The sequence below is a fragment of the Danio rerio genome, chromosome 5 (genome assembly GCF_049306965.1).
Source record: "Danio rerio strain Tuebingen ecotype United States chromosome 5, GRCz12tu, whole genome shotgun sequence".
Lineage (NCBI taxonomy): Eukaryota > Metazoa > Chordata > Actinopteri > Cypriniformes > Danionidae > Danio > Danio rerio.
The window spans coordinates 32,991,216-33,013,556 of record NC_133180.1 but is presented as its reverse complement, the minus strand read 5'-3'; the positions used below and the strand labels follow the sequence as shown (position 1 = coordinate 33,013,556).

General features: G+C 36.5%; 1 protein-coding gene across 1 annotated transcript; it reads left to right on the top strand.

Annotated features, from left to right (window-relative positions):
- The first annotated feature begins 551 nt into the window (after positions 1-551).
- On the top strand, positions 552-17,439 carry fbxw2 (F-box and WD repeat domain containing 2). Its single transcript, NM_001018165.1, is given in 7 exon segments — positions 552-987; positions 5,864-6,373; positions 13,627-13,821; positions 13,949-14,082; positions 14,205-14,291; positions 15,419-15,588; positions 15,791-17,439. Coding segments are annotated over 6 exon segments (1,368 nt in total). The 5' UTR covers positions 552-987; positions 5,864-5,883; the 3' UTR covers positions 16,083-17,439.
- The last annotated feature ends 4,902 nt before the right edge of the window (positions 17,440-22,341 follow it).

Here is a 22,341-nt window from a genome sequence, read left to right as displayed (position 1 = left end):
GCACTAACAAGTGAGCCAGTTTTATTGTTATCAATTTCATTTTTTATTAAAATGTTATCATATTTTTATTATTTATTTAATTTTTATTTTTGCAGTCATGCATTTGTTAGCACATAACCTCGTACTTATTCAGATTTATTTAATTGCTATATCTTAGGTTATAATTAATTAAACAATATGACATACTAGTTACTATTATATGGATTAGTTATTATAAAAAGCTTTACTAAAAATATAAAAGACAAACCTTTAGCCACCCAGACCAGCAGTCTTTTATGACCGAACTGCTCAGTTTGCTGACATAATACGCCCTCTGGTGGCCATCAAACGAGCCGCGCCACATAAACAACATCTACTTGACTTTTAACTAATAGTATGTTAAAGCATCTATAAGCATGTAAGTTACATGCGTAAAGGCTAGGTAGTTTTGCATACAGTATTTGTGAACCTTAAACTCCATCATTGCCATGTTTTGAAAAGTGACAGGGGGTGGACACTCCCCCTGACTTCCGCCCGCTCGTGTCAAATTGCTCTTCCCTCAACTTCCTGTCGCTGTAATTCCTCATTGCTAACGGAGGCTCCCTTTTAGCCTAGCCAGCTAACTCCAGAGAAAAAAAAATACAGAAAAAACAGCAATGAACTTGCTTTAAATTCACGTATGATATTAAATTGTTAAATAATACAGTCGTAAACCGTGAACGATTATAGATCGATTACATTTTCTGAGTCAAAGCGTTTCCGTTAGATTCATACTGTACATAATAATGCTAGAGTGGGACTCTAGATGTTTAATTAATGGCAGCTGACGGGGAGATTTGCTCATTTTTGTTCATGATTAATGTTTTAATTGTCACCCGACTAATTCAGATTATGACTCGACTGTGAAAACGAAAGTTTCTCCTTTGTAGAGCGATATCGATTTGAGTTGACACCTGTTAGCTAGCGCGGCTAGCTAGCGCTCTCCTCGTACTGATTCTACTGGAAATGGTGAGTGCTTCTGCACTGCTTTATTTTATTGTGTATTCGCGAATGACGTTGGGTTTGTAAGATATGCTTGTATTGAATGGCGGCTGAGCCTGTTTTTGAGATTAACTTGATAAGATAGATTTTTGAAAAAGTCTGGCCTGCATGCTAGCTGATTTTTGGTAAGTGTGTTTGAAAGGCAGAGATATTCATTTCAGCTCAATGTTTTCTGTGTAAACTGCAGAGTGCTGTGTTAACATGTCAGCCAATCCGTCGTGGAGATCTCACCTTTTTCTCTTTGAGGCACAATCATACGTTTACAGTAATATTCAGGCTCTACAACAAGTACGTTACTAACGTTGCATCAGTATCTTGTTATATGCCACCAAGCAATATCAATGCAATATATTCAGTTTTAGGACTCTTGATACGTCTAAAAAGTCCTGCTTGATGATATGCTAAACACAAGTTGTTATGTTGTACTAAAAATTTAACTGCTATTTTTTTTCTCTCTCTTTTTTGCTTTAACAAAACAAAACAACAGACACTGACTAGAGATCACAAGTGCTCAGCATCACATTATCATCATCACAGCATAAACTGCACCTCAAAAAGAAGACAAAAAAAATACACAAAGTATTAATAATACAAGCATAGACTAATTAGCAAGGCTTAATGCTCATCTACAAAGGTTTTGCAAAATAGTACCTGATGTCCTGGGAGCTACATACTTACAGAGAAGATCTGATAAATGGTATACATTTTCTCCTTAGTTTGTGGGTAATATATTCCAATGACAAAAGATCAAATACTCTCTCTGCCATTCTGATACTGTTGTATACTGTGGTTTATAGGATATTCATTTAAGAAATGTATTTGTATGGGCAGCATAAAGTAAGGAGGTTAAACAACTTACTGTTTGCTGAACCCTTTAAATTAATGTCCTTAACTGAAAATTTTGAGGATGAAGGTCACGTCTTGTGGTAAATAAAAGATTTAATCTTCCACAAATCTGTTCCCAAAAGTCTTTAATATGTATACAAATCTAAGTACATTCTTTCTTTCTTTTAAATGCAAACAAATTGTAAACTCCAAATTGGAAATTTGCGGTTAATTTACAAATTAATTTCTTAATCCTGAGGTCATTAAGAATCTAGATGACCTCTTTAGTCAAATATTAAGGATTTCTTGCTAGGGCTGGGTTATTTGGCTTAAAATCAAAATCTCGATTAATTGTAGATTTTAACTTGATTACTGTTAATGAACAATTAAAAAAAAAAATTGCCCTCTCCGCGCCGCCCACACTAGTGAACGCTACTAAGCTGAATAATCAATGTAGTTACATTTTATGATAGGTCAGCGTGGGCATCAGTTACGGCGAGGGCTATGTGACCGTGTGAAGGCTGCACCAGGCCATACGCTGTGCTCACTGCAGAAGTGTAAACAGAGCTGGGTCACGTGACTTCACACATGGTAGGGAAAGTAATTGAAAACATTGACCTGGAAAAATCAGACCTATCATAGGTTCTTAATGTCGATTTCGATTAATAGCCCAGCCCTAATTCTTGGATTTTCACAAAAGGCAATGGCTGCTATCTGTCACTTTAAGGGTAAAGAGAAAAAAACACACACAGAGACAAAACAAAAGGAATGCCTATGTTGCCTACATTATGAAGTAAAACAAGTGCAAGAAGTTGAACATTTTTTACCACATCAGGGCTCGAAATTAACTTTTTTACTTGGTAGCACCGGTGCTCCCAACTTCAAATATTTAGGAGCACCAAAAAAGTTTTAGGGAGCACCAGAAAAAATTTAGGAGCACCCACCAAAAATGAATGAGCACCGCTGCAAATTGTTTTTTAAGGGATTTATTGTATTTTAAAACAACATTAATAGGACTGACAAAAACTAGAAACAACTGTCTAACTAATGCTGCGAAGACATTGATATTTGTGTGCAATAATTCCAAAATGAATGTCTAATAATTACGCCATAGAATATTAATGATGATAAAAAATGACAATAATAGTAATGAATTCCATTTCTCATTATGATACTGCCTTGAATGTGCATGAATGTATGTTATCTGCTATAAAATGTCTGTTACTTCATGAAAAATAATTGTATAGTTTGCATCAAACAAAAATGAAGCATTGCAGTAAGAAATTTATTTTGTACTGCTGTTTTTATATGCATGTCAATTTAATAAATAATATTTCTGCTACAAAACAAACAAAAGATTATAATAAATCATTCAATTCAATGATGAAAGCTGCAAAGCAGTCATCAGTAAATAAATAAAAAAAATATATACACCTCAAAAAAGAATAGACAAAAGAAATTAAGTAAAGTCTCGCTTCTATCACTCTTTAAAAGTTTTGGTTTCAGTTTGTGTCAATTTAAAGGTTCAGTCTGAGCTGATCTTCATTTTTCTGTGTTAGTGGAAAAGCAGGCGAGTCAGCCGACCCAATATATGAGCAGGCAGAGCAGGATTCTTGCGCTAACCGTCGGCGCAATACCGGTCTTTGGTTTGAGCCGCAGTTTCAGTGTAAACTTAGTAAAGGCGAGCTTCTTTGGCGATGATATGTACAGTATTAGATTTGACTTTTAGTGGACATTTGCGCTGAACACGCAGTGAACGCAACGCATGGAGATTCGGGCACCTTCTCCAAGAAGCGCGTACTCAATTGATCTCAGCTGGCGGATCATTATTCACCACGTGACGTGTCATGATCGCTTTTATCTGCGCCTCAACTTTAGGTAGGGTTTGCAAACCTGTGTGCTTTAAGTTTTTACTCTTCAGCCGTTTGCATTTCCCGTGGTCATAAAAGCTCCTTCCCTGTCATCTGACAGCGAAATACCTTGAGTGAATGACAGCTAATATGAACCAATATAGCGGCAGGGAAGAGCGATTCAGCACGTTTTTACAAAAAATCAAAACAGGTCGCACTACAACCATTATCTGCAGTCGCACTAATGCGCCCAAATATATTATGAGGTCGCATAGATAAATTTTCAGGCGCATATGCGACCAAAATGGTCGCAATTTCGAGCCCTGCCACATGCTTTAACGTTATTTGTGGAGTCACCTCCAAAGTTGAACTATAATGGAGTGAATCTTCTGCATGTGTTTTCAAGGCCTGTGAGTAAGCATTTCATGAAAGATTAAACCATTCAGGCCAAATAAACCAAAACGCTTCTAGCTTCAAGAGAGATAAACATTATACAATGCTGTCTTATATTTAGTCATATAGACTCCCTAGAAAATCATAAAAGACTGTCTATTTTATCTGTATTTTTGCTCTAATCTATGAATCTGTGCTTGAATTTAGTTTTATTATATTTTATGTAGATGCACTGCCCCACAAAATCTAAAACTATGTCCAAATATAGCTAAATAGTAGGGCTGCAGGATTAATCAAAAAAAGATCACAATCTCGATTCGACCCTACACACGATATTAATTCAGCTTTTCTACTATTCAGCTAATTATATATTCCAAAGAATATTATATTCAGGAGAGAGGAGTAAAGGCGGACGGACAAGTCTTCACAGCAACATGGACACCTTCAAATGGTGTTAAAAGTGTCACACACTGTATTTATAAGATATAATTCACCCAGAAATCTTATTTCTGTCTAAATGTAATGCATTTGCGGCTGGGAAATCATATGAGGCGACCATGAGCTGTTTGTTTATTTCCAAGAACGCGCGCGTGCATACCAATCACGGCTACTTTAGTGAACAGAACATACATATGCCGTGAATAACAAGTATTAAAGTTGTAAAAACGATTCTGTTTGTTGCACAGAGCGATTGTTTGAGAGCCGCGCTGAAAGAATGATTTGGATGGGGAAGTGAAAGTGAAGCTGGTGTTACACCAAATTCAGTGATGATCGTATTCTGTAACCATAATAGGCCAATTTTGGGCTTGAACTTGCACCCACAGCCACCGACGTGCACATCATTTAAATGATCATAACTAATTTTACAGTGATAATTATGACAAGCATTTGATATGTTTTTTCTTCCACAGCTAACAAAGTGTGTTATGCATAAAAACAAATGATTACTGTGTCAGTATAACAACTCTAGCCTATATATAATGTTGAATATTATGCAAGAAGGAATCTGGTAATGACAAATGTCTCATTTTACCAGTGAAAACAAATGGTATAATAATGCTGTCTATGACAAATGACAAGCACATGTCTCAAACATAATAATTTAACTTCAGAATTATGAATAGATATATTCTGATGTCATCCTTTTACTGTGAATTAACAAACAGGACATGTTGAAAGTCTGATTAAGTCCACCATAATGACTATACAAAACTTTGCATTTTAACCAACAGTAGACCCGCACACAGGCCTATTATTATTGTTATTATTATTATTATTATTATTATTACTTTTTTACCATATGTTTGAGAAATAATAATAATAGCCTACCAATATTAACCTTTATTTTACATCTACAGAATCTTGAGAAAATCGTAAATGATTCACATTTTAGCCAGAATCATGCACCCCTACTAAATAGCTATAGCTAATAGATATCGCAATGCCAGATTTTTCCAATATTATGCAGATCTATTTTAATTCATATGTAGTTCAGGAATCACAGGCATTAGTTTAGTTTTGCCTGTGCATTTTTCTTTACTCTTAGAGTTCTAGTAGCCAGTTACTTTCATTTTATATATTTGTTATATTTTATTTTTTATATTTTATTTTATGAATCAATAAGGACTGCAGTTTAGGCAGAGATTATTTCTTAATGTTCTGCTGAGAAAAAAAAGTCACCCGTGTCGAATTTTGATTAAAGAAAGGTGAATTAACAGCAAGTTGTCATTTTGATTGAACAATCCCTTCAACCTGGTCATTGTATCGGTCAACAGGTAGACGCCCTCATGTGCCCATGGAGAAGGTGGCTTTTGAGGGGTGGCTGGAGTCAGTTTCCACCTCCTTCCTGGTGCTAAGTGACCAGCAGCGCAACCAAACCCTGGACCACCTCATCTCACTGAGCGGTGCCGCCCAGCTGCGACACCTGTCCAATGGCCTGGAAGCACTGCTCAAGCGGGATTTTCTGCGCCTGCTGCCGTTAGAGTTGGCCTTCTACCTGCTGCGCTGGCTGGACCCCCAGACCCTGCTCACCTGCTGTCTAGTGTGCAAGCAGTGGAATAAGGTGATCAATGGCTGTACTGAAGTGTGGCAGAGTGTGTGTCGAGACCTTGGCTGGCGCATCGATGAGTCCATTCAGGACGCTAGACACTGGAAGGTAATATATCTGAAGGCCAAACTGCGCATGAAGCAGCTGAGGGAGGAGGATGCGTTTGAAACCAGCTCTCTCATTGGACACAGTGCTCGAGTATATGCTCTTTACTACCGGGATGGGCTCCTCTGCACAGGTACGTTACCATTAGGATGTCTTTGCTTTGGTGCTGTGTTAAGACTTTTTTTTTTTTGTTTTCTTTTGTTTTGTTGTAAAATATTTTTCATTAGGATCTAAGTGGGATGCTGACTGGTTCTTTTAATCAGTTGTTTGCAATTATGTGGTTCTGGTGATTCAGATAGAGGCAGCAAGTAAAAAACTGAATGAGAGACATAGAGAAAACTCCATGTTTTTGCGATTTATATCAATAGAGATAGAAATAGAAAATAGCCACATGTGTTGGGCATGATCCTTGTACATTGAAGAGGGCCGAGTTTTCTACTGAACTATATTTGCCTGTCATTGAGGCGGTAGATACTGCGTAAGCAATTACATTGCATGAAAAAATACTATAGTAAATTCTATAGTATTTGGAGAAGCCGTTTTAACATGAAGTGACACAACATCTGATGTACAGATCCCACTGGCACATATGCTAAGGAGTGTAGTGAGACTTCTGGTGGCATGTCCGGTTTTCACTGTCATGTGTTACTCGGTAGTGGCTCAGTGTTGCGCTGCATGTCACTGCAGTGACATCGACACCCGGCGAAGCTTAATGACACTAATCAACACGCGCAAAGCAATATTTAGTCATTACGCGACTTTTAACATGTTTTATTGCGTTGCAACTTAGTTTTTATGCTAAACTACTCCATGATGTTGAATTTAAAAGCATTTATTTTATGTATTTGTAGTTATACTTCTGGTATTTATTGCTACTATACATGTCACTGGTTATCAAACTTATTGTGCCATATATTATTGCATCATGGCAGTATTTGGAAGTATGCTAAAGATAATTATTTGAATTAAACTGACATAGTAATTATATTGTTGCTGTGGTAAGACACAACTGTAGAAATAAACAAGTTATTGAATAGGCTTCAGTTTTCTACACTATAATTATATATCATCATCAGCTTGTCGGCGGGGTCTTAAAGTATTAAAAGTTGATAAATCAATGTTGAGAAATTTAAGGCTCTTAAAAAGTCTTAAATGCTATTTGCATGGTATCAAATTTATATATTTTTGATTGTAAAATGTATAGTTTAATGCTAAAGTTTGCCTTAATTAAATCTGCCAATATCAGGATGCTGTGTAGTTTATGAAAGCAATAAAATCCTGTTAGGTTTGACATCATGCTGCTTTGTTTACTGCAGTAACACCATTATTTCTGCACCTCTATAGGCGCCAACCTGCTGAATTTGCTAGATTAAATAGATTGTTATTCAGTATATGAATAAAGTTTGAGTTTTGGGTTTGTTACATTAATATTTAGTAAATATACTTTTAAGTTAATCTTGCCAGTGTTTCTGGTGAAAACCTTAAAGAGCCCATATTATACATGAAATAGGGTCATATCCTGGTTGTAAGGGTCTCCAACAACAGTCTAATATGCATGCAAGGTCAAAAAACACTTTCATGGTCTTATAATCTGCATTTATTTTTACCTAATTATCCCAGCGACTCCTGTATGAATCGTCCAGTGATTCATTTGTTCCCAAACCCCTCCTTAGCGCGAAGCTAATCTGCGCTGATTGGACCGATGACAGTCTGTCGCGATTGGTCGACTGCCTTCAGTCAGAGAGGGAAATGGCCAATAGCTAATCAGCAATTTAAAAAGTAATCACAGTTCATACACGCTCGATAGTGTAGACGTGGATTTTAGCTGCCACACTATGGCGAGTGGATAGTGCCACGGATAACCGAACGAAGGAGACAGTCGTGTACTCGCCATACCACACACACACAAAAACACACACACACCTCCGGATGACAACGCTCCCGCTTCCGCCCGCACCCGCCAGGTTTTAGCCTAAGAACCCGCTCCGTTTTGTGCCCGCCGCGCCCGGTCCCGCTAGAGCGGAGAACACAACCAAAAATCACTGTCTGTATAAACACACACACACACAGCACTCTCTCTCTCTCTCTCTCTCTCTCTCTCTCTCTCTCTCTCTCTCTCTCTCTCTCTCTCTCTCTCTCTCTCTCTCTCTCTCTCTCTCTCTCTCTCTCTCTCTCTCTCTCATACGCGCGCGTGCGCACTAACACACACACACAAGCACCACGCAGACTCTCTCTTTCTAATTCGCATAGCAATATCCGTGATATTGCTAGACAGCCCGCTCCCGTCCCAAATTAAACCCGTTACCGACCGCTCCCGCGGTTTATTCGGAAATTTATTCCCGCGGCTGTCCCCGCGCCAGATTTCTGCAGCGCGGGAATAAATTTCCGAATAAATCGCGGGAGCAGAACTCTAGCACAGAGCTCCATAAACAAACAGCACGCGTCGCGTTTTTAACGTGACTTTGCACGCGATAAGATAAAATATCCAGTTAACCTGATACAGTACACGCGGTTACAAGTAACAAATCACAACTAAATACATTTGCAAGCTAGAGTCAACGAGGCAACAACTTTAACCGCACGTACTTACACTTGAAAAATGGAAGAAACCCATCCTGACGTCCATCAGTTACTCTTTACTGATCCTTCCTTTAACAAACTCAGATGAAGTATTCTTTGTAGCATGTAGCTTCCAGAAGTTTCCAACTGCTTGGTTATAATGCTGAGGTTTCATCTTTGGGTAGAGACTCAATATATCCATCTGCAGTGTGACTTCAATCGACCGGCATGTTTGTGTGCGTGTGTTTGTGGGTGTGCGTGTGTTTGTGGGTGTGTGTGTGTGTGTGTGCGTGTGTGTGTCTGGGTTTCTGCGTCAGAGGGCGGGGCCTCAGGTTTGAAATCTCCCCGGTTTGCGCGTGCACGTGAATAACTTGGTTTCGTTCGTACGTCATGGCGAAACACCTAATGAGTCGGTATCAAGGCGACTCGTTTGAAGCACTATGAGTCGACTCTTTTATAGATGAATCAACCGTTTTAAACACTGTACTCTTACAGATTTAGGCCTTAGCTGGATACTTCACTTCACTTAGAGCTGTGTTACACACTACATGAAGGGGAATTTTCAAAAACCCATAATATGGGCTCTTTAAGAGGTTTTAAAATCTTTAAATGAATGAAAAGAGCCTTAAAAAGTGTCTTGAAAGGTATTGAATTTCACTCTGATTTCTGTATATATTCTAATAATGCATCACAGTTTACACTAACGTCACAGTGTTTATTACAGTTTATCAGTTTACTGTGCCACAGTATTCGGTAGCAGTCATTAACAGAGTTGTACACATTATACACTTGGTTCAAAAACATGTTTATTATAAATAACTATACTTTTTTCCCTATGCGGATATCATTCAGACATCACAAAATAACCAGTGAACGCATACAAAGGGTGGATGCATTGTCTACATTATTATTATTATTATTATTATTTTAGAGGGGAAAAGTGCTCCTCATGAATAACTGTCTAGTTTTGCTCACATGGGCATTTCTTTTTTGTTCTGTTATTGAACTTACTTTTAAACATTCACCGCTGCTGCACATATAGACGTTAATGTTATGGTTGTTTATTTTACCAAAACGCCAGTAAAGACTTGGATTATTGCAAAACAAAACAGACATTTCATTGCAGCGATTAAATGGCAGGGCACGATTTTGTATACATGTAGTGGTGGTGTTTGTATCTGATTTTTATATAGCACATATTTATACACATAGTTAGGCCTGTATATAATCTTTATTGGTGCTGTCAAACAAATTATAGCATTCAAATAAAATATGTACACACGGATGTATTAAATAAATGTTTGTTACATGCCACCTTTTCCTCCCCCCTTCAGAGGCAAAAACTTTTGGAAGTCTATAAAAGCTGTTTTGCATTTCTTATTTTGGCCGATGTAAACAATTATAATTAACACAAAACATAAACATTTACATTTTCTGATAGCGATTTCTGTGGAGAGGAATTTTGCACATCATCAATGACAACATGTGAAAACCTATTATGAGATGTAGTCACTTCTGTATGTAAATGTGAGGTCGAATGTAAGCATGTCACAAAAGAGACTTTTCCATTTCACAGTTACATAAAGATATAGTTCACCCAAAAAGTTACATTCTACCATCATGTAATGAAGTTTTTCCAAACCAGTTTGATGTTTTTTTTTTTTTTTTTTGTTATGTTGAAGAAAAAAAAACAACAACAAATACTATGAAAGTCAATGGTTACAGGTTTCCTGCATTCTTTAAAATATTCAACAGAAGAACAAAAATCAAACTGGTTTGGAACATGTCAAAGGTGGGAGACTTTTGGCGGAATGTATATCTTTTTATTGGTTTAAACCTATTTATAATAGAAAATTGTTATTTATAAACTGTTTATTTATCAAAACACTATCTGTTTTTGCCATAAGATAGCCATTGAAGGTGAAATGGCAATACATGCTAAATTCTCTCTTCCTTTTGATTACATCCCAACATTAAAAGTCCTAAATTAAAACTGTCAAAATTGACTCACCCATGTCATTCCAAATTAATTTATTTATCTTTCAGAGTATAAATGAAAGTCAGTTTTAGTGTTTTTGTCTGTCCATTTGAAAGTATATTTAACCAGATCTTTAAAAAAATGCTAAATGTTTGTAGAGAGATCAAAAACAAATTAATTGGAATCAGGTGATTTAATTCAAGTCTGCTGGAGAGAAATGATTGCTGTATATAATGGACAGATTTTTGCTTTAGTTCACAAACAAGCTCTGAGCAGTGGACATTACCAAAAGCTCAGACAGACTTGGATTATCTGCCTAGTTCTTGCAGAAACACAAATGTGCTGCATGACACTGAAGAATTAAGAATATACCCTTTTTGCAACCCTGTTATGACTCGTTTAACAGTCATCATAATCTTAAATCCCAAGGTTTTTAATATTTTGATTTTTAAAAACTGTATGATTGTTCATATGCATTTATGAATGAAGTATATTATCTTTGTGTCAAATTACAAAAATTAATCGCTTTTTTTTGCGATTAAAAAAAAATCGTTTTTATTTATTTTATTGCCTTTTTCTGAAAGTCTTTGTAACACCATCGTAACATGTTTCTTTTATTATTTCAGCAATTAGGATAGATTAAAAAAAAATAATTAGTTGTATTCTCCCATTCACTCCACTCTTAAGTTTATCCAGCTGTGACATTTTCTGCTTCTGAGAAACCCGGAAATGTGAAAAGGGTCTATTGGATCTTGTGTCAAACAAGCATTCTTTAGCTTCCATGAGCACATTTAATGCTGTGAACATTTCTTGCTGGTCAGTATTCATGTGTAAATGCAAGCCAAATATAAATCAGTTATTTATAGATGTTTTTGGTTGGACTAAAATAAACTGCTCAGGGCTGTGATGTATCTTGGCTTTTAAGAGCATTGTGTACGTGCAAGGTTACATGTTTTTCTTAAACATGATCGTGCCAGAACTTGTTCCATGTGCTACTTAGGAGTTGCTGTCCATTTAAAAAGTGCTGAAATATAACCTTCTCTTGTGGGTTAGCTATTAAGACAGGTCTATATAAAGCACCTACCAGCAGCAGACAAAAGGCACGAAAAGAAACTTAAGGTTAAAGAAAATAAAGTTCTAAATAGAAAATGTCCAGTATTTGGATGCATTTTATGAACATACATAAAAATCTTTTTTTAAAAGTTATTAATCGCTATTTTTTTACAGTCTTTCAACCATATTTTATTTCAATAGTTTTATTCTTTTTTTGTTTTTCAGTCATTTAGTTTAATGCGTATTTCTATTATTGTATTTTGTTTCTATTTTGTTTGTTTTCTACCTTTTTTATTTAATTTAAATTAATAAATAAAATAAATTAAATTTAAAAAGCATAATAGCTTACAAAAAATTACAAAAACTTAAATTATAATCACACTCTATATAAAGATTTGACATCACATCCAATTATAGATTGATAGATCATAGATTATATTGATTTCAGGGTTCAACGCTAAGGATTGTTTTCTACTGGCCCAATCGGACCAGTGGTTCAGATTTTTACTTGCCCTGCCAATATTGTCACTGGCCCCACCAAAAAAAAGTTAATAGCTATTTCTTAGCCATAAATAAAAAAATTTCAAAATGTTTGTAAATCTAGAATTTAAATAATTAAAAAATGTTTATAAAGTGTTTTGCAAACAAAAGTAGCAAAATGTGCAGGTATTTTTTTTGCAAAACAAAAGATGACTGACCTGCCAAACTAACGGCAAACTGGACAAAACATCACTTCATTTTTTTTTTTAGTCGTGGTGTACCCTCGTAAAAGTCTGGTTCCAAGACGTTATACACAAATGTTTTCGTTTAGCATCATCACTCGATGTTGCCGCCATGTTGCTGTCTCTTAGCTGTACTGGTTATTATGGAAAAAAATAACATGCTCACAACATCCAATCAGATAAGAGGAACCGAGAAGGTAGCATTTGAAGGCTTAAAAACACAAACGGTTTCTGTATTCTGTCTGTATTTGCACGCAATTGACAAATAGTCACAGGCAAATTAAACTAATAGTGACATGGCATTAGTGGCCCAATCGGGCCAGTAACGATCCTGTCTACTGTCCCGAGCATCTCACACGCTGGCCCCGGGCCATCGGGCAGTCCTTATTGTTGAGCCCTGCATTTGTAGATGAGTATATTTCAAAATGTTGCAAAAAAAGGGTTTTACATAGTAAAAAAAAATTTTCAACCTTCAGAATTGCAAATATAGGCTGCTTGTTTAAATGTATTAGCTACAGATTTATATATGTGCTCGCCTATGGCTATAAATCATGTAATCTGCCGATTGTTCTCATCACTTTGTCTTTGGATGCACGTAGGGCTTTAACAAACACAACAGAGCACTAGTAGATCTACAAAATTTTTTGAAGTGCTGCTTAAGTTACAATCCTTTTGGGAAATGCAACCTCCAATGCAACCTCCAAGTCTCTTGGATTTTTTTTTTTTTATTGATCTTATAGGTGTCTATTTCTGTGTAAATAGACTTTCACTCAACTGACATATCTTTTGTAATTGTATAAATAATATCATTGTTAGTATTCCGAAGATTAACACATTTTTAGAATAACATAAGGGTTTTCCTTTTTGGGGTAAAAAAATGTCACTACTATTCGTCTGTAAATGAGCTCAGTATTTGATCTCCAGTTTGGAGGAGGAGTTCATTACATATTAAGGATATATTTGGCACTACATCAACACTGTTGATTGAATTTATTTATTTGGTGATAAATGCATCAGCAAGTAATAGAAATCAGGCTTAGTGTCACACTGATCACACTGATTATTTTCCCTCAGGTTCTGATGACCTGTCAGCCAAACTATGGGATGTCCGCACAGGCCAGTGTGTCTATGGCATCCAGACCCACACCTGTGCCACTGTCAAATTTGATGAGCAGAAACTGGTGACTGGGTCTTTTGATAACACCATTGCATGTTGGGAATGGAGCACTGGTGCCAAAATCCAGCAGTTTCGAGGACATACTGGGGCAGGTTGGTTTCAGGCTCTCAAAGTAACATCATTATTCCTTTGTTTTTCTTCTCTGTTTTTTTGTGTCATGTTTATGGTTATGTCACAACATATCAATAGCAGAATTTTAAAGATTGACTTTTGTTGCAGTGTTCAGCATAGACTACAATGATGAGTTGGACACCCTGGTCAGCGGCTCTGCAGACTTCACTGTCAAAGTATGGTCCCTTTCTGCAGGAACGTGTGTCAACACTCTTACTGGACACACAGAGTGGGTCACTAAGGTAAGACTCGTATAAACCAGATCTCACTGTGGAACGAAACATAGTAGTTTTTATTCAACTGATTTTTATTTTGGAGTTGGTGATCAGTGGTAACTGTTCGCTTTTCATCTGTGCTTATTTAGGTGCACCTTCAGAAAAGCCAAGTGGAGTCCATGATGCACAGTCCTGGTGACTACATACTACTGAGTGTTGATAAATATGAAATAAAGGTAATGCATGCCATTTTTAAGAACCAAAGTGTTTTGCAGACTGGTGTTCCGGGTTAAGAATAGTGTTTAGCACTTATAAAAGTAAGGTGTCTTAAAAGTCCTGGTAACATGGTCAAAAGAAATATTTAAAAAACAAGATGCCATGAGACGTTTTAATTTGTATATATATTTTTTCTTTATTTGTTTACAAATAAATTACAATTATGCACATATATATATATATATATATATATATATATATATATATATATATATATATATATATATATATATATATATATACACATACATACACACACACACATCAAAAGCTTTATACAAAATCATAAAAATATTAATGCGCACTTACTGCAGATGGGATCTCTAAGTGCTGTTTTCTTAAAATTTCCATGGACTAAATCCAATCATTTTACTTGGAATTTCATTGCGCAACAGTTTTTGTTACTCCCAAGTTTGTTGTTGTCCAAGAGAAAGCTTCTTATCTTAAGAGTCACTTCTATTTGAGCCCTGTTCCATGCATTGGTGAAAAAGTCAATGAAACACATTTGCATTTACTTGACAACTTCAATGTTCTTTATTTTTTGCTGTATCCAAAACTCTTACACCATTTTATCTTGCTTTCAAATTTGTCACAGAAACCAGTGTTATGTGCAATCCTGTATTTGTGAGTTTTCTGTGACTGGATGTGCAACTAATCCTGTGACAGCAATGTTTTCTTTTTTGTTTTGCTTTTAAATATTATCACCATTAAAACAAATATTTTTGCGATATCTCTATTGACCTTATTCTTTAATGCAGAAGTGCACTCGTTTTTGCAATTGTTGTAGAATTTCCACTTTAGTCGCCTTTGGGAGAAATGACTAGGAATACTAAACAACAGAAAACTGTCAAACCACTTACTCTACAAACAAGTGTTTGCATGACTATACAGACCAAGTAGAATAATATAATAAGAAAATATATAATTTTGCAACATCAAGCAGCATAATGAGCTGTTTTTAACGTCAAAAAATAAATGGCAGTGAATGAAACCGGAGGTCTTGTACAGGAAGAATAAGGTAAATAATGAAAGGATGACTTTGTAAGGACACAGTATTTATGTGATTTTTGTCTCTGTTTCTCTGTAGGTGTGGCCTATAGGCCGTGAGATTAACTGCAAGTGCTTAAAAACTCTATCCGTGTCAGAAGACCGCAGTGTTTGCTTGCAGCCACGATTACAGTTTGATGGCCGGTACATTGTGTGTTGTTCGGACCTTGGCATATACCAGTGGGACTTCGCAAGCTTTGATGTCATCAGGTTCATGCATTTCATCTGTCCGTTTACATTATCTTCATTTTATATTAGAGACATAACTTTTAATATACATTTTAACATTTATGTCTGTAAGTAAATAATTAACATGATGTAAAATTAAATGTAAAAGGATTTGTGCAATTTTTTTTTTACTAATTTCACTAATTAAATAAGCTAAATTGTTTTATTGAATTGATCTTCTCAGAGTCATCAAGCCACAGCAGGACCCCTCCAGCCTCTCTCTGCTTAGTTTTGGTGAGGTTTTCGCTCTTCTCTTTGACAACCACCATCTCTATGTTCTGGACTTGAGGACTGAGGTTACTGTGGGCCGCTGGCCACTGCCAGCCTACCGTAAATCGAAACGTGGCTCTAGTTTCTTAGCAGGCGTCACTTCCTGGCTCAATGGACTGGATGGCAAGAATGATGCAGGCCTAGTGTTTGCCACCAGTATGCCTGACCATAGCATTCATCTGGTTCTCTGGAGAGAGAATGGCTAGGACATGGAGGAGGCAAATACTAGCCCTGTGCTTTGAAAGCAGGCAGAACTTTACAGCAAAAAGAAGAAAAAAGGGTGCTTTTCATTAAACTAAACAGCCAACATTGTTAGATAATGCATGGACCAAAGTGTTTCCCCCTCCTCAACTTTGTTTCCATTCGCATTATGGATTCACTCTTGCTTCACTTTCTTTCCTAGTTACTTGCAAACCATGCATTCAACACTCATAGAAAAGGAGACCACTGGAGATTGGCAGTAGCTTTTCTCCATCATGTGAATCCAATTCAAGGGTTTTGTTTGTTAAAGACTTGAGAGATTTCTCGCTGAACTTGAGTTGAGTCGCTTTTGCTTTCACACCAGTGAAAGTTGTTAAAATGCTACTGCACCACCAGAGCGCAGATCGCTCCACAGCAGGCACGAGCAGGGGAGGTGGCATGTTTTATAGCACAATCACCAGGATTGACAATGAAGTACGTTGTTTGTTTTTTAAATGTTTAAAGTGTTACCTTTTCAGCAACTTTAGTTCTTTTGGACAAAGAGAAATGTTGCCTTAAATCTATGATTTCCTTTCGAAGAAACTGAATTTGCAGACCTGTGTGGCTATAGGCGCTGGATTGCAGCCCAAACATCTGTGTTGGTCATTTTGCTGGGTCTTAAAAAGGCTCTGATGAAATGCTGTCTGAATGAGTCAAATGGGCTTTTGTATGTAGGTCCTCGCCGTTACTGACCCTTGGTTTTTAATTTTCATTCAGTTTATTAGTCATGTGCCTTTGTTTTAACACTTAACCGTTTGCATATACAGCGTGTCACATTTTGAAGTTCAGTCCTCCCTCAATGAGAAAAGTCTGTTTTATGCTTATTTTTTTAACCTAATGTAATCAACACTGTAAGAGTTAGTCTTACCACTATTTAGCCAGACTAGATCACACAAAAGTGTTTCTTGTGAAAGTCGTTGAATGTTCATTTTTAATCTTTATTTTTAAAGACTGATCTTATTTTTGCATAATCCAGGGCTAGCCAGCCTTTTGTCACTTTATATAGCTGCTTCTGTAGTTCTGTATATCCCACTGGAAGATTAGAACAATTTAACTTTAATTTTCCTTCCCCAAACCATCAAAACAGATAGTTTAATGCATTTTCACTGTATTGCTCACTTACTTCAGAGTTTAGATGCTGGGTAAAAGTATGATTACCATTGGGGGGTTACGACGTCTGTATGCACTGGTTGTGTTACTTCACTGAAATGCAAACCTCACAGACAGTAATGCCATCCGTCCATCGCTAGCAGAATTCAGGTCTGTTGTTTGTATAACAAAACATGCTGTCTCACAAATAAACGACAGTAGCTAACTATAAAAGTTGACTTTTCTGACTCTGATTGGATGTTTTTCATTTTTATGACGTGTCTTGTATGTTTTGTGTTTTATGCGCATCTATTGATAATCGTAAGTATAAGTTATGAACTTTGATCATTTCAAAAGTATGTTCCCGCTCGACGGAGAGGCTGGAACGCGTTTCTAGAATCATTGTTTACACCTGTTGTTGCTGATCCGTCCATTAGGGGGTGAAGGATATACTGCCAAATAATCTATTTTCAGTTAACACTTACCTACACCACCTTTTACCTGTTTAACACATTGGGATAAAGGTAGGGGTGGGTTTGGCTAATTAATAAGAGGTTAAAGGTTTTTCTTTGGGGAAAGAGGACTTGAACTTTACCACCTTCTCTCCCACTCTGTCTTCGACAACCAGTTTTTTAACGGTCAGACATCCGTCGTATTGGCCAACCATCATATCAAAGTTTTGGGCTATTGCCAATAACTGCTCAGATGTAAATAACAGGGTATTCAATAAACATGTGAAATATACAAATAAACATTTCAAATATGAAATACTTGGACCACAAAGAAAGCTGGAAAACATGCACTGAAGAGCTGAGAATAATCACTATAACACGTCCAGCACCACTACAGCTAACCCACGAAGAGCTTCTCAAGTTTGCAGGGCTTTAAGTACTGTTTGGAACTACGATTGGAACTGAACACATTCTACGCATCACAGCTTACTGCACACGTTTTCTTTTAAAGACAAATGCCTGAGGATGAATGCAAATGGGATAAAAACAAACACAATTCAAATTAATTATCCATTTAAAACGGCTTTTGTCACCTAGATCAATTTCAGCTATAGGATAAACTGAACTTGGGGACAAAAGCTGTTTTAAATGAATATTGTTTGAAATCTATAGAAAAAGAAGCACAACAAATGAAACTTGAGAGGGTTTTGTTAAACTCATACCACAAAACGGACATTTATTGATTTAAATAATTTGTAATACATTAATTTGAAGAATTTTGCCTTAATCCATACACGTAGATATGTCATTACCGCAAGAAAAAAAATAAATATTAATTTATTTATAGTAAAAATTGTAGTGTTTTCAAACCATTTACAGTAGAGAAATGCGAGCGAATCCTGAAACTGCAACCTTTCCGGTGCCTGTTGCCAGACTGTAAATTTTAATGTGGTGGAGTAGTGTGATATGAAACCGTAATATCGCCCTTACCAAGATAATCCCTAACACCAACCCCAGTATTATTCAAATACAGTGTCGGTAGCATAATCTGATGTGTAGGAAAAAATGTCAGGGCCCTGTTTGTGCACGAACACCCTTCTCGATAGTTTGCATTTCTTGCTGCTTTTAATCATTTTGCACACTAGAGGACGATGCTGCAACAGATAAATGGGGGTAAAAATGTGGAATGAACTAGTAAACATTTATTGCTGTATCACGACGTTAAATTGAAACTTGTATGGTTTTAACATTTGATTTTCATAGACGAAAAAACCCGTTTGTTAATACGTAAAGGTGAGTGAATGGTTTCGTTTCTTTTAAGGCTCAACTATCCCAGGCTTGTCTCAATATATAGTGCTCGTAAAAGATTAACGTAATTTCCACAGTTTGACGTTCTCCTTGCAGTTTCGGTGTTGTGCTCAATTGTCTCTCAACTCGTTTATATTTCCCCTCTTCTCTTCTTTGCCTTCTTTTCTTCCGCGCTCCTCCTCCCTTCAAAAACTCCAGAACTCACTGGAAGGAAGGAGTTAAATCCAGAATAACATGCCATTCCCAATGCTTCCTATATTGCCTCTCTGTCGCAGTGCCACTGCTGAGTTAATGGACAATTTGGGTTTGGAGCATTGGCGTAATTCCAAACATTTATGAACATCACAGTTTACACAGTCTGGTCCAATTGCTCATCCATTTTGCCAAACAATACAGTTTTTGTCTGTGACGAAATATGAATGAAAAAAATGTTAGTATAAGCTTTTAGGGATGGGAAAAATTATTAATATATGCTTTGTGATTGATTATCTCTGTATTACATTTTAATCTATTTTAAAATTTAAATTTTATACTTTTAGAGATGTATTTACTCTTTTTTACATGCTGCTTTGACCTTAAATATTGTTTGTTTGTGTGTGTGTGTGTGTGTGTGTGTGTGTGTGTATATATATATATATATATATATATATATATATATATATATATATATATATATATATATATATATAGTACTTTTGTCAGAATTTCTATAGGCTGTCGCATTTATTTATTTTCTCAGTAAAGATTTTTATGGATCCTAAAGATAAAAATATCTATTTCTATTGCTAACACATTGACTATAAAACAGTTAATACAAGAAACATCTTATTGACCCATTTTAAAATGCACCTATTTTACCCATTTTTCAAGATTTAATTAAAGTATTTTGTGTCTCCAGAATGTGTCTGTAAGGTTTAAGCTCAAAACGCCCATCAGATTATTTATTATACCTTTCAGAATAATGTGATTTTCTGCCCTGAACACAATGTAGCTGATTTTATTGCCTGTGCCTTTAATGCTCTCCCTGCCCACTGTTATAATTGTACTGACATGCGACTGTGATGATAAAGACGGCAAAATCGCTGTGAATCATTACTGTTTGAAAACTTGTGAAACTCATTCTTGATCACATTTGATAATGATTGTTAATCACAGAGAGCTGAACAGATCTGTTAATCCTGGTTACTTTGCGCACATCCTGTCTTGTTGATATGATCATACGTGTTCATATGCAAACATAAGGAAATACGGTTAATATGGAGACATGTTGCTACATGGCTGTCAGTCAATTCGGTGGGCGAGAAAACCACACTCCTACGTCACATTGCGGTGGGCCTCAAAATGGAAGGGATTTGAATCCTATTTTAACATCAGGAAACTTAAAAAAAGAGACTTGTTGTATTTATATCACCACAATATGACTGTGAACACACTATACCTACAAACAGTTCTGTCCATCAGCTTACAAATGATGATTTTCATCATGGGTGCCCTTTAAATGTGCAGCCAAAATTCATTCTTACGTTGAAATGATTATTTAATAGAATTTACTTATATAATTTCTGATATTGTCCTAAAACAGAGCTTATGGGTAATGTTAACCGAATAAAAGAGAGAGTGTAAATTTGGCTTCAGTTTAAATTGATGTTTTCAATCCTAGAAATGTTTGCTCAATGTCATTTCAGTGCCGGAAGGATTGAGGAAAGTTACCCGCGGCAAAGGGTAAATTATAAAGATATACAGTAACAAAGATGAAATCAAAAGTCAAGCATACCCTTCGAATGAAAGTAAGACGATTTATGTTGTTGTTTCAGTGCAGAAGGTCTTCTCATTCTTTAGACCACCCACGTGAAAAGATTTATATCAGTATGCACTGAAACCACAAGCAACTACAATGCAAAGGATCACGCTGATGAACTCCATATGCTGAAAATCGCAAATGCCAACAGCAAGCACAGCATATTAAGTCCTGATGAGATGTGCTTTTCTAATGCTTTTAATTATTTGTGCATGTTTAATTAGGAGTGCTCTAAATGTATTGAAAAGGCATGTCTGCACTGTTTCTAATATTGGATGAGAGAATACACTCATACCCACGCACACACACATACACACACTGGTGTTTATTTTCACCCTGTCCGCAGACCAAACATGATTACAAGTTGTATAGTCAATATTTAGATATTGTGGTTAGGCCCTCAGCCATGCTCTTTTCTCCTCCCCTCAGTGTGTACATGTCATCAGACAGGATATTCCCACTTTTACTGCGCTGATCTCAGTACTGTGATCGTTGTAATCTCTCCCAGACAGTTGTATGTTCTTTTAACTCTAATGTATTTGTCAGGGCATGTGCTCAGCAGGGCTGATAACTTCCCATTCCCGGTCACTGCATCAATCCAGGCTTAACACTCACTCGCTTTCCTTCTGATTAGTCCCTGATTTATTAGGGGTTGTCACAGTGGAATGGACCGCTAATTACCCTGGTATATGTTGTACATTAAAAAGTGCCAAAATACACCAGTTGCCATATCATCATGATATTGTTTACTTGACAAAATGTACAGATATGGCAGAATTTTTCCTCTGATGTACAATTTTTGTGTACAGTGTAGCAATGTTTTATCTGATTTGCTGACAGTGGTGCAGTTTCTTATTGATATCAAAATTTAATTACAAAACTCACTACAGTCAAAGACTTTAAAATATACAAGACATGTCACTCCTATAGTTTAAATGGGGAAAAGTGTAACAGTCAACATGGCAAATGAATCCCCACCTACTAGTAAAGGAGCCAATCATTGATCGATTTAGACTGACGATTCTCTGGGGGAGATGCTCAGACCAGATTTGTGCTTTTACGACAGTTTGGTAGTCAACAAACGAACTGGATTCTTAGTGAACACTTTCTTCACATACATAAGAAATGTATCCAAATAAAGCTTAAAATCTCTACTTTTAAATGAACCAAGTGCACTTGAAAACTAGGGTTTTCTGGTTGACAGTCCGTCCTGTCAAACGCACATAACATGACAGCAACCTCTCAAACGCCCACAAAACAGTAAACAAAGAGTCGCTGGGATTTCTGGAGGAGATTCGCCATCAAGATTAAGTTGTGGATTACTTTAGAACAGCAGCACGATCAGATGATCATTATTCAGAGGTTGATCATGTGTAACCTGGCTATAAATGAGGTTGGTGTCGTGATCTCGTTCATTTCGGTTGCGCATTAGCTCAGGCACCCTGAAAAAATGCAGATTTTGTTTTATTCAGACGTCTCAAACTTATGAGATAGATATTGTTTATTTTTATTGGTGATTCCAAGTATGTAATGCATACTGCTCGAGAGGCGTTTCATAGATGGCTGCTGAGTGAAACG